We start from the raw sequence: 13,633 nt of genomic DNA, 5'->3' as shown, positions 1-13,633 counted from the left end.
CTTTTGTCTCACTGAACGTGATCCTGTATTGTTCTGTAGTTAGCCCAAACCCATGGAAGAGTGCATTCTTGAGTGCTTGGGAATCATCTGCATCCTCCTCGGACAGTGAGGAGTTTGTCTCTGCCTTTGTCAGAGAACGAGACACACAAGATTGCTGCCCACTGTCTTTGAGGGACCCTTTGTACTTTACAGGCCCTCTTCAAGGCAGTGAACCACTAGTGGATGTCATCTCCCACCCTATAAGGTGTGACTAACTCAGGCTTCTTGAGTCGTATGAGTCCTCCCTGACCCTGGTGTCCCTAAAGTTATTGTTGCTGCCACACCATGGGGAGCTAGCCCCAAAATCTGTCTCCCCGTCCACTGCCAGAGACTCCCTTTCTAGGGCTAACTGCTACAGTCTGTTTGGCCTTGTTTAATTTCAATCTGTGGCATTCCCTATCTAGGGACTCCCCCTGAATTAGAGTGGTGGGTCTCATCAGACACTTATGAGACATGGGTGTTGACAGATGACTTATCCCTCCTCCTGGAGACCCTTTGTACCAACCCTCTAGGAGTAAAAGTGGGCCTGCTTGAGTGACCCCCCTCCCACTTTTTCCTACCTGCAGTGCTCCTAATACCCCCCCTTACCAGTCTTCTATGGTTTTCTGGGAAACCTGCACTGCTGCCACCCCACAGATAGGCTTCTGACCTCCTGCTGCTTGCCCAGCTCAGGCAGGGGAAGGCAGAACAAAGGATTTCCTGTGAGAGGTTGGCAAAACTTGTTCCCTTGGAAATAGGTGTTACACAGCATGGGAGGAGTAGTCTCCCCAAGCCACCAGTTTGCTTTGAAGGGCACATTTGGTGCCCTCCTTGAATATACCGATTTGCAACCAAGATGTGGCCAGGTCAGGAAGGTGATGTCACACCAACTCTAGATAGGTGGTCACCATGTAAGGTGACCAAACCCCCTTTTAGGGCTATTCAATCAATCAATCATATTTATACAGTGCGCTACTCACCCGTGAGGGTCTCAAGGCGCTGGGGGTCACTGCTGCTCGAAGAGCCAGGTCTTGAGCTGCCTCCAGAAGGCGAGGTTGTCGTGGGTGGTCCTGAGGTGGGCGGGGAGGGAATTCCACGTCTTGGCTGCCAGGTAGGAGAAGGATTTTCCACCTGCAGTGGTTCGGCAGATGCGAGGGACGGCGGCAAGAGCGAGGCTGGTGGTTCGAAGTTGACGGGTGGGCGTGTAGAAGGTGAGGCGACGGTTGAGGTATTCGGGGCCCTTGTTGTTGAGGGCTTTGTGTGCGTGGGTGAGGAGCCTGAAGGTGATCCTTTTGTAGGTGTCTCAGGTGGGCGGAGATGTGGCTGTGGCGGGGGGCGTCGAGGATGAGGCGTGCAGAGGCGTTTTGTATTCGCTGAAGATGTTTCTGAAGTTTTGCGGTGATTCCTGCATATAGGGTGTTTCCGTAGTCCAGGCGGCTTGTGACGAGGGCGTGGGTCACAGTTTTTCTGGTGTCTGCGGGGATCCAGCGGAAGATCTTTCGGAGCATGCGGAGTGTGAGGAAGCAAGAGGACGAGACGGCGTTGACTTGCTTGGTCATGGTGAGAAGGGGTCCAGGATGAATCCGAGGTTGCGTGCGTGGTCTGAGGGGGTAGGTGCGGTGCCCAGGGCCGTGGGCCACCAGGAGTCGTCCCAGGCGGACGGGGAGTTTCCGAGGATGAGGACTTCCGTCTTGTCTGAGTTCAGCTTCAGGCGGCTGAGTTTTATCCATTCTGCGACGTCTTTCATTCCATCCTGCAGGTTGGTTTTGGCGGTGGCTGGGTCTTTGGTGAGGGAGAGTATCCTATTCAGGGACTCCCTTCCAGGTGGGTCCTCAGATTCCACATGCAAGACTCCACCAGGCCTCCTCTGCGTCATTTACTTCTACTTCTGGCCACTGGAACCACAACTGAACTCTTCAGGAACTGACAAGACTGCAACTCCTGAGACGGCCTCGGAGCATTGTTTCTCCAGCTCCTTCTAGCAACTGCAACATTTCCAGGGCTATGCATCCTCTGGGGTTAGTGAGGCAGCCTGCACCAAGAAGCAAGAAGGAACCTCCCTTGGAGTGGAAGAGTCACTAACCTGCAGGCACCTACAGCAACAAGGTCTGGCTGTGTGGATCTGCTCTCCTATGGAACCGCGAGGATCCTGGAAAAAGTGGTGGTCTGGAATGGTCCACACTGACAATTGTTCAACTTGGGTGACTGTAAGCCCTGGTCTCTCCTTGAAGGACAGTACCCCTGTGTACTGCGACTCTTGCAGCTACTAAGGCTTGTTGTCTTCTGCTCCAAGGGATCTTCAGACAGAGTTGTCCCGGGCCCTGGCATTTCAACCTGCCAAGCACAGTCCTCTGCTGCTCCAGCGATGTGGGACTCATCTTCAGGTGTGCTGATCGGGCCTCACTGCAACTTACTGTGCCTGCTGCCAGTGGGTCACCTGTGGGGGCAGAGCCTGCTTCTGTTGGCGCTCTACTGATGAGGGTCAGCAGGCTCCCCTCCAAAGGTCAAGTCCCCTGGAGCTTGCAGGTACTCTTCAGCCTTGCAAATCTTCTTTTGCTCCTCCTTGCATTTGCCAAGACTTGTTGGGGGTTATCCTAAACCACTGACCATCTGCAACAAGATGAAGGACACTATCTGCACCAATCCAACGACGACTCTTCAGCTACTAGGCTCCACAGCTGGTCTCCCTCGTTGACCCAGATCTTCATCCGCAGAAGGGTGGGTAGTGGTTCCTGCCCCACTGGACACTGCAATGTGGACTGGACTATGTCCCCTTCTTTTGCAGGTTCTCTGGTTCCAGAATACACCTTTAGTTTCTTCTAAACTGGTCTTGTTCTTGCACAATCCAATTTTTAGTCCTCTCGTTGGCCCATGGGAAGACCAGGTACTTATGGCTCCTCTCCTGGTTGCTGGGGGTCACTCAGGTACTCACTTATTGAGGTCCCTAGTTCTTCCACCTCCTTTCTAACGATTCCATATCCTTTGCATCCCACTATTTTAGTATATGGTTTAGTCCTCCCCTAGGGTCCTAACTATTTTTCACGAATTCTTGGCAATGCTTGTTTCTTGTGCCAATTCGTAATTACTGGGTATATTATAATGTGTACTTACCTCCAGTTGGGGGGCAGCCTATAAGTAACCTAGTGTTTTACTATAATGAAAGGACCTTTATTTTTTATAACACTGTGGTTCTTTCATGTGTGATAAGTTGCTGTGTGACCACTGTGGAACTGCATAAACTTTGCATGTCTCCTAGGTAAGACTTGGCTGCTCATCTACAGCTACCTCTAGCCCTGGCTTCCTGGACACTGCCTACATTCACTAACAGGTGTTCCCTGGACCGGCTATAAGGTGCAAACACCATAGGTGCCCACCACACATCAGGCCAGCTTCCTACACCTGGGAGATATTCTGCCAGTAGGTGAATGTGGTGATGAACCCACCTCCAGATTGTTTGTGCTGAGACAACGTGAGAGTGCCCCCACCCCGATTTTTATTTTTTATAGATAATACATTGCAGTCATGTCTCTGCGAATCAAGACAGACTTGTTCATTAAGTGAGGCAGAAAAGCTTTGAGGGCTAGAAAGACTGTTTCAAGTTCCAAAACATTGATGTGCATGGTCTGGTGGCTGAAGTCCCATGATCCCTGCACTGTGAGGTTGTTGAGATGAGCCTTCCATCCTGCAAGGGAGGCATCGGAGGTTAGAACTATTTGGGGAACAGGTTATGGAAACAGTCACCTTTTCAGTAGACCGTGGAATTCCACCACAGGAGAGAGATGTAAGCTGTGCGATCTACCAACACTAGATCCTGAAGAGACCCTGAGCTTGCGACCATTGCAGAGAGACACTACTGTAGGGGCCATATGTCTGGAATGAGGGACGATGGCAATGCAGGATGCCATCATGCCTAGAAGTCGCATCAGTGTTTTGACTGTGTACATTTGATTGACTTGTATCTGAGAAATTGTTTCCTGAAAATTGTGGAAACGTGCTGGATTGGGGTAATCAAGCCCCAATTGTGTGTGGAGTATAGCCCCTAGATACAGTTGAATCTGGAGAGGCTGTAGGTGTGATTTTAGGGTGTTTAGTGTGAACCCTAACTTGAAGGCTTACTGTTGTTGGAGTTTGTGACTGACAAAGTGTTGGATTTGGTCAGCCAATCGTCCAAGTAGAGGGAACACAACTGTGTGGTGCCTTCTGAGATGTGCTGCAAATACTGCTAGACAGTTGGTGATTACCTTGGGAGCAGTTGTGACTCTGAAAAGGTAGAACTTTGAACTGATAATGTTGTCCTGCCAATACAAATCTTAAAAATCTACAGTGTGCAGGATAAATTATGTGAAAGTAGGTGTCCTTTAGATCTAGAGCAGTCATGATGTTGCCTTTTTGTAGTAATGCAATTACATCTTGAAGGGTAACCATAGGAAAATGTTCTGAGAGAATATTTTGATTTAGTGGTCTGAGATCCAAAATAGGCCTGAGAGAGTTGTCTTTTTTGGGAATGAGGAAATAGAGTACACTCCTATTCCTTGATATTGTATGGGAACAGTTTCTACTGCTTCTTTTCACGCTAGAGAAAGTACCTATTCTTTTAAAAGAGTGAGATGTTCTGTTGACATTTTGTGTCAGTGAGGTGGAATGCTCAGGGGTGCTGATGTAAGTTCTACACAATAACCATTTTGGACAATGGATAGGACCCACTGGTCTGAAGTTTCCAGTCCATTGTTGGTGGTAAAATTGAAGGCAACCCCCTACTAGAGTAGAATGAGGAGGGGGGGAATGTGGAGGTAGTCAATGTTTGGCTTCTGAGGGTGAACCACGAGCGTTGGTGGTTTCTCCTAGGCCCTTAGAGCAGTTTCCTCTATATGTTCCTCTGAAAAACCCTACAGAGTAGAAGGAAGAGGCTTGACGCAGCTGTGAGTTATGATCAGAGGATGTGGTCTTTGTAGCCACCCCAAACATTGAGTGGTGAAAAAAAACTGTTTGGCTGATTTTCTAAAGCACCTATGGCCTTATTGGTGTCTTTTTTTTTTTTTAAAGGTTTGAGGAGGGAGTCAACCTGGGACCTAAATAGGTGCTCTCCATCAAAAGGCATATTGAGGACAGCTTGTTGGACTTCTGGTTTGAAACCAGAACATCTTAACCAGGCATGTATTTTAAGAAGGATAAAGTGTGCTGTGGTGAGAGTATCAAATGGAAAATCTTTTATTGGATCCTTGTGTAGGTGCACATTGTGATAGGCAGCAGCCCTAGCTATTACTTGTTGATACGCAGTGGTGTCCTCTGAAGGGGAGGGGTGGGCAAGATATAGACCTGGGTCTGTATCTATAATAGGCTTCGTATCATAAGTATCCCAGGGGTCAGGGTCTTGTGGAACCTCCCCTATACATTCCCTTCCATATACAGGTGAACCCTATAGTGTGCAATGTTACTCAATTTGAGAATGAGATGGATGAGGTGGAGGAGAAAGAAGAGGTGGAGGAGAAAGAAGAGGTGGAGGAGAAAGAAGAGGTGGAGATGCAGGAGATGTAGTCAAAGCTGGGAGGGGAGCCACTGCTGCAGATGTAGACGCTTTCTCTTTATGTTGCTCTTTAGGAGGAGGTGAGGTGTCAAGTTCCTCTTGAAAAGAAAACTTCACAAGGACAGTGGGAGAATCCACAATTCTGCCTGTGCCCTTTTCAATACGAATTTTGTGCAGCTTAACATCCAGTTCCCAAAATAGGCTCAAATGGAAACAATGAAGAATGGTCAGACTCAGTTGTTTTCTGGACCAAAATTTTATGTTTTGATTAAGAAGGAACAGATGATGTAGTCCCACTCTGTGCCAAACCTTTTGGTGCCAAAGTTGTAGGCATCAAAGTAGTCAGTCCAAAACTTTTCGGTTCTGAAGTCTTGGATGCTTTTGTTCAGACGGAACTAACAGGATGATTGTGAAGTCTCAACTACAGTATTTCTGGATTTCGGAGCCGTGCCAGAGGGCAGGGCAGCCAAAGTAAGTTTGTCACCTATCATGGCCCGAGGGCAGTGATGGTCCGGGGACCTCTTTTGTATGTTTCATTACTGTTTTTATGGGCGGAGGGGCAGTTTTTAATTTTTACTCACGACTTGCGCCAAAGTGATGTCCTGGCTCTCGATGTCCAATTGAAGGTCTGAGTCAGAGTCTTGGAAAGAGAATGCCCAGTCTTGCTCCAGCTTCTCTTGTGCGTGTTCTTCCCCAAAAATATCCATGATGCTGTCTTGCCTTGTGTGCCATTTCCAACCTCTGAGCTCTTTGGTTCCAAAGAGTTTTCTTGGGCGAAACAATTGACATGTTGCAAGTGGATTTGTTGTGATCAGGGGAAAGGCAGAGGTTACACACTTGGTGATCCGTGTGTGGAAATTTGGTGCGACACCGAGGACAGAAACTAAACTGTGTCTGTTCCATATCTTTCCTACCGTGTGGAGATAGGTCTGGGGCCAGGCGAGGCCAGCCCCGAAGGTACACGGCAGAGATTTGACCTGAAACAATCAAGATGATGTAGAAAACACAATCGAATACAATACCGTCGAAGGAAAGTAAAGACGGAAAGAAAATTTCTAACCAGTTCAAGTAAAACTGGAGGGAGCTTAAACACTCCGAACCTGAGGGTGGAGAAAAAACAATCTAACAAAGAACTCAATGCCCATGTGCAGTATCACTGAGGAGGAGTCACTTGATCCTGTGACTCGAAAACACTTCTAGAAGAAAACAAGTTGCAACACTCCAAGCCCAGCACTAGATGGAAGGATAATGCACAGCATCTGCATCTACAGCCACAAATGCCACTAAACATATAACTTCATAAAAGTGCTTGAGATCCTGCACACAAACATTCTTATGTTTGTAACTAAGATGATATAACAATGATGGAGATTCATGGACAGCGCAGCTAAAAGTTGCGAAGTTCAGTTATAGACTCAAAGTGCAGTATAGTGCATCAGAGCTCAATGATAACCTTGCTAGAGCATTTCATAGTTACAAATAGTCTAAGTACGCAAAACATGTGAAGAATGAAAGCAGCCTGTTTGTGAGGATACACATGGTGTTCCCTCGGAAAAACAACTTCACAGAAAAAGAACTTGCCATCTAAGTGGCTTAAACAATCAAGGTAAGGCAAGGACACTTAGTATACATTAAGAACATTTATTTGAACAATGTCAAAAGCGCTCCTCCTATCAGGAATTTTTTTGTAAAAATCAAGACCATTAAATCCTTTTCCAAACTGTCTACACTGTGTAATCATCATACATTTTTACAACATGAACTTTTAGGTTTGAAAACAAAATTAGAAACCGAACGATAAAACAATACACAATGGCCCCTTAATATTTCTTTTTTTTTTCCTTCAAAAAAATTGTGATTAGATCGTTATAACTCTTCTTGAACTTCACTTGAAGAGTCTCCCGTTCGATGTAGTTCTTGTTGCTGGGCCATATGTTTCTGTGGAGAGAAAAATAATGACTTTAAAATATTCTCTGAAAATGTAAAGATTGCTATGCAAATTTAGAACCAGAAAATCAATTAAAAGCATAACTAAAACCATGTTCCTTTTTTTGGAAACTGTGGTTTTCATTTCTATATAACTTAACTTGCCATCACTTAATTTATTGAAATATACATACAACAGCTGCAGCGTATATGGTGATTCTAATCTGTAGTAGAATACAATATTTTGATTAAACACAGGAGAGTGATGGGTAGGAAGGATCTGCAGGTTACAATGGATCTATCGCAGCATTAGTTACTTACCTGTAACTGTAATTCTCCAGTATTGGAATCTTTCATAAATTCACATGCTTGAATCATTCCCCGTCCTAGAGATGGGAGCTCCCGGTATAATTATGTAAGTAGTGTTGGAATAGATTAACACTAGGCCTCTTTAATTTAACAATCTATCGGAGTCATTTTAAGAAAAAGGACCAAACTTGAGCATCCACCAATCAGACCCCACCACCCTCTATAATCCTCCTGAGAGAACTACAGTTACAGGTAAGTAACTAATTTTCTTATTCCAGTATTGGAACTTTCATAGATTCACATGCTTGAATCAGAGTAGCAAGCAGTACTTATGCACATTGGACCATTGTAGCCATGTAGGTCACAGAACACATGCAAATATACACATATACACACACACACACATATATATATATATATATATATATATATATACACACACACGGAAAATGTCACTTACCCAGTGTACATCTGTTCGTGGCATTAGTCGCTGCAGATTCACATGCTGTGCACATCCCGCCATCTGGTGTTGGGCTCAGAGTGTTACAAGTTGTTTTTCTTCGAAGAAGTCTGAGTCACGAGACCGAAGGAATCCTCCCATTTCGACTCCATTGCGCATGGGCGTCGAACCCATCTTAGATTGTTTTCTCCCGCAGAGGGTGAGGTAGGAGTTGTGTATGCTAGTAATAGTGCCCATGCAATGGAGTGAATACGTATGTACATAATGTAGTTTAAAGTAATATATTTACAAATTTACTAATATTCAAGATCAACTTCTAAACGGCTACAGGCTCCCGGGGAGGCGGGTGGGCACATGTGAATCTGCAGCGACTAATGCCACGAAAGCGGCAGATACACATGCTGTGCATAGACTAGTAAGCAGTTATCTCCCCAAAAGCGGTGGTTCAGCCTGTAGGAGTTGAAGTTGTTTGAAACAATGTTCGTAGTACTGCTTGGCCTACTGTGGCTTGTTGTGCCGTTAGCACATCTACACAGTAGTGTTTGGTAAATGTATGAGGCGTAGACCATGTAGCTGCTTTACATATTTCGGTCATTGGAATATTTCCTAGAAAGGCCATGGTAGCACCTTTCTTTCTAGTGGAGTGTGCCTTTGGTGTAATAGGCAATTCTCTTTTTGCTTTAAGATAACAGGTTTGAATGCACTTAACTATCCATCTAGCAATGCCTTGTTTAGAAATTGGATTTCCTGTATGAGGTTTTTGGAAAGCAATAAATAATTGTTTTGTTTTCCAAATTAGTTTTGTTCTGTCAATGTAGTACATTAGCGCTCTTTTGATGTCTAATGTATGTAGTGCTCTTTCAGCTACAGAGTCTGGCTGTGGGAAGAACACTGGTAATTCTACCGTTTGATTCAAGTGGAACGGTGAGATTACTTTTGGTAAAAATTTAGGATTTGTCCGTAGAACTACTTTATACTTGTGTATTTGAAAAAATGGTTCTTGTATGGTAAATGCTTGAATTTCACTCACTCTTCTTAGAGATGTGATGGCAATTAAAAATGCAACTTTCCACGTTAAGTATTGCATTTCACAAGAGTGCATGGGCTCAAAAGGTGGACCCATGAGTCGTGTTAAGACAATGTTGAGGTTCCATGAAGGAACTGGTGTGTTCTTGGTGGTATAATTCTCTTTAGGCCTTCCATAAACGCTTTTATGACTGGTATCCTAAATAATGAAGTTGAGTGCGTAATTTGCAGGTAAGCTGAAATTGTCGTAAGATGTATTTTAATGGAAGAGAAAGCTAGTTTTGATTTTTGCAAATGTAGTAAGTATCCTACTATATCTTTTGCAGATGCGTGTAAAGGTGGAATTTGATTATTATGGCAGTAATAAACAAATCTTTTCCACTAATTTGCATAGCAGTGTCTAGTGGTAGGTTTTCTAGCTTGTTTTATGACCTCCATACATTCCTGTGTGAGGTCTAAGTGCCCGAATTCTAGGATTTCAGGAGCCAAATTGCTAGATTCAGCGATGCTGGATTTGGATGTCTGATCTGTTGTTTGTGTTGTGTTAACAGATCTGGTCTGTTTGGTAGTTTGACATGAGGTACTACTGAAAGGTCTAGTAGTGTTGTGTACCAAGGTTGCCTTGCCCATGTTGGTGCTATTAGTATGAGTTTGAGTTTGTTTTGACTCGACTCAACTTGTTTACTAGATATGGAAGAAGTGGGAGAGGGGGAAAGCGTACGCAAATATCCCTGACCAGTTCATCCATAGTGCATTGCCCTGAGACTGATGTTGTGGGTACCTGGATGCGAAGTTTTGGCATTTTGAGTTTTCTTTTGTTGCAAATAGATCTATTTGTGGCGTTCCCCACATTGTGAAGTAAGTGTTCAGTATTTGGGGGTGAATTTCCCATTTGTGGATCTGTTGGTGATCCTGAGAGAGATTGTCTGCTAACTGATTCTGAATCCCTGGAATAAATTGTGCTATTAGGCGAATGTGGTTGTGAATCGCCCAATGCCATATTTTTTGTGTCAGGAGACACAACTGTGTTGAGTGTTCCTCCCTGTTTGTTTAGGTAATACATTGTTGCCATGTTGTCTGTCTTGACAAGAGTGTATTTGTGGGTTATTATGGGTTGAAATGCTTTCAGCGCTAGAAACACCGCTAACAGTTCTAAGTGATTTATATGAAACTGTCTTTGCTGAATGTCCCATTGTCCTTTGATGCTGTGCTGATTGAGGTGTGCTCCCCACCCTGTCATGGATGCATCTGTCGTTATTACGTATTGTGGCACTGGGTCTTGAAAAGGCCACCCTTGGTTTAAATTTATACTGTTCCACCATTGAAGCGAGATGTATGTTTGGCGGTCTATCAACACCAGATCTAGAAGTTGACCCTGTGCCTGTGACCACTGTGATGCTAGGCACTGTTGTAAGGGCCGCATGTGCAACCTTGCGTTTGGGACAATGGCTATGCATGAGGACATCATGCCTAGGAGTTTCATTACCAATTTGACCTGTATCTTTTGGTTTGGATACATGGCTTGTATTACATTGTGAAATGTTTGGACTCTGTGGACTTGGAGTGGCAATTCCTTTTACTGTATTGATTGTTGCCCCTAGGTATTGTGTGTTTGACACGGCAGAAGGTGTGACTGAGTAATTGATTGAGAAACCTAGTTTGTGTGTTGTGAACACTATTTGCGTGTTGGTTTTGATTAACCAATCGTCTAGGTACGGGAACACATGTATTTGCTGCCTTCTGATATGTGCAGCTACTACTGCTAGACATTTTGTAAAAACTCTTGGCGCAGTTGTTATTCCGAATGGCAACACTTTGAATTGGTAATGTATCCCTTGGAATATAAACCATAGGTACTTTCTGTGTGAAGGATGTATTGGTATATGGAAATATGCATCTTTTAGATCCAGTGTTGTCATGTAGTCTTGTTGTTTGAGCAGTGGGATTACTTCTTGTAATGTAACCATGTGAAAGTGGTCTGATTTGATGTATGTATTTAATATTCTGAGATCTAGTATAGGTCTTAGAGTTTTGTCTTTGTTGGGTATCAGAAAGTACAGTGAGTAAACTCCTGTGTTTAGTTCTTGTTTTGGTACTAATTCTATTGCCTCTTTTTGGAGCAATGCTTGAACTTCTAATCCTAGAAGATTTATATGTTGTTTTGACATACTGTGTGTTTTCGGTGGGACTGTTGGAGGGAATTCGAGAAATTCTATGCAATAACCATGCTGGATAATTGCTAGTACCCAAGTATCTGTTATCTCTTTTCAATGTTTGTAAAATTGGCTTAGTCTTCCCCCCACAGGTGTTATGTGATGGGGATGTGCGACTTGTAAGTCACTGCTTATTTTGAGGACTTTTGGGGCTTTGGATTTTCCTCTATTTTTTTGGAATTGTCCCCCTCTATATTGCCCCCGAAAACTTCCCCGCTGATATTGGCTTTGGTAAGTGGGCCTTGTTTGTGATGTTGTGGTTTCTGTAGGTTGTCCTCGAAACCCTCCCCTAAAAGGTGTTTTGCGAAATGTGCCTCTGCTCTGCGGGGAGTAGAGTGCGCCCATGGCTTTTGCTGTATCAGTGTCTTTGAGTTTATCAATAGCAGTGTCGACTTCCGGCCCAAACTGCTGTTCATTAAATGGCATATTTAGCACAGCTTGTTGAATTTCCGGCTTGAACCCTGACGTGCGCAGCCATGCGTGCCTTCTTATTGTTATTGCAGTATTTACTGTCCTTGCAGCCGTATCTGCTGCATCCATTGAAGACCGTATCTGATTATTAGAGATACTTTGTCCTTCTTCCACCACTTGTTGTGCTCTTTTTTGGAACTCCTTGGGTAAGTGTTCTATCAAATGTTGCATCTCATCCCAGTGAGCTCTATCATATCTTGCCAAAAGTGCTTGTGAATTGGCAATGCGCCATTGGTTTGCTGCTTGTGCTGCAACCCTTTTGCCCGCAGCATCAAATTTGCGACTCTGGTGGTGCGTCCCCCGAGGTATGAGAGTTTGCTCTCTTACGAGCTGCCCCGACAACTACTGAGTCTGGTGTTAACTGCGTTGAAATATAAACTGGATCTGTTGGCGGTGGCTTGTACTTTTTCTCCACCCTTGGAGTTATGGCTCGGCCTTTAACAGGATCCTGAAAGATTTGTTTTGAATGTTTTAGCATTCCTGGGAGCATAGGTAGTCTTTGGTATTGGCTATGAGTGGAGGATAGCGTGTTAAACAAAAAGTCATCCTCAATTAGTTCGGAATGCAAGGTGACGTTATGGAAAGCAGCTGCCCTTGCGATCACCTGTGTGTAAGATGTACACTCCTCAGGTGGGGACGGCCTGGCAGTATGAGTCGGGAGTGCATCAGTGGAGGAGTTGCTACTGGTGATGTGTGCAATGATGGTGGTGGAGACGGTGGTGGAGTTGTTTTCCTTGCCACCTTTGCCTGTGGCTCCTTGTCCTTTTCTTGAAAAGCAAGTTTTCTTTTTATTTTAATTGGGGGAAGAGTGGTTATCTTCCCTGTGTCTTGTTGAATGTGGAGCCTCCTATGAGTATAGTCTGGCTCTACTGCTTGAAGTTCCTCTCCGAATCTATGTTTTTGCATTTGGGAGGACAATCCTTGTTCCTCTGTATAGGAACCTGTTTTCGGCTCCGAGGCTGGATGTTTCAGAACCGAAACTTTTTCGGACGTCTTTTTAGGCTCCGAAGAAACCTTTGTAATTTTCGGCGTGGTGGTGTTTCGGTGCCGAATTTGTTCGGTGCCGCTGTCACGGTGCCGAAATGTCTCCGAGCCGATGTCTCGGGTCTGAGATTGCTGTGTGGCGGTATCTCGACCGGAGTCGGATGACTTCGACACCAGCGTGCCCTTTTTCGGTGCCTTGGATCGGTCACCTATTTTTTGGGTTAAGCCATGGCCTGTTGGCGGTGGCGTCCCCTGGGCTTTTGTTGACTTCTCGTGAGTCTTATGTTTCGACGTCTTACTCACGGTTTTCGGCATTTCTTCGGCCTCGAGCTCTTCCGAGTCAGACTCTTGGATAGAGAAAGCTTCCTCTTCGAAACGCTCTTGTCCTGTCTGCGTCGACGCCATCTGCAGTCTTCTGGCTCTTCGGTCTCAACGTCTTTCTGGACCGAAACGCTCGACAGGCCTCACAAGTATCTTCCTTGTGCTCTGGGGACAAGCACAAGTTACAGACCAGATGCTGATCCGTATACGGATACTTGTTATGGCATTTTGGACAGAAGCGGAATGGGGTCCGTTCCATCAGCCTTGATGTCACACGTGGCCGGGCCGACCAGGCCCCGACGGGGGATCGAAAAAACCCCGAAGGGCCACCGGAGCTCTTCTAAATTCGGTGTTGATCTGTTGTAACTAACCAGATACCGA

At 45.1% G+C, this 13,633-nt stretch overlaps 1 protein-coding gene across 1 annotated transcript in view; it reads right to left on the bottom strand.

Annotated features, from left to right (window-relative positions):
• Positions 1–7,266: 7,266 nt before the first annotated feature.
• Positions 7,267–13,633, bottom strand: part of ZNF638 (zinc finger protein 638) — a 383,308-nt gene continuing 376,941 nt past the window's right edge. Inside the window, exon 17 of the mRNA XM_069205880.1 lies at positions 7,267–7,480. Coding sequence (XP_069061981.1) covers positions 7,409–7,480 — 72 coding nt within the window. The 3' untranslated portion in view covers positions 7,267–7,408. The remainder of the gene's footprint in view (positions 7,481–13,633) is intronic.

Source organism: Pleurodeles waltl, chromosome 1_2 (genome assembly GCF_031143425.1).
Source record: "Pleurodeles waltl isolate 20211129_DDA chromosome 1_2, aPleWal1.hap1.20221129, whole genome shotgun sequence".
In the NCBI taxonomy this organism is placed as follows: domain Eukaryota; kingdom Metazoa; phylum Chordata; class Amphibia; order Caudata; family Salamandridae; genus Pleurodeles; species Pleurodeles waltl.
The sequence above is the reverse complement of the archived record's forward strand: the minus strand, read 5'-3'. Positions and strand labels throughout refer to the sequence as shown.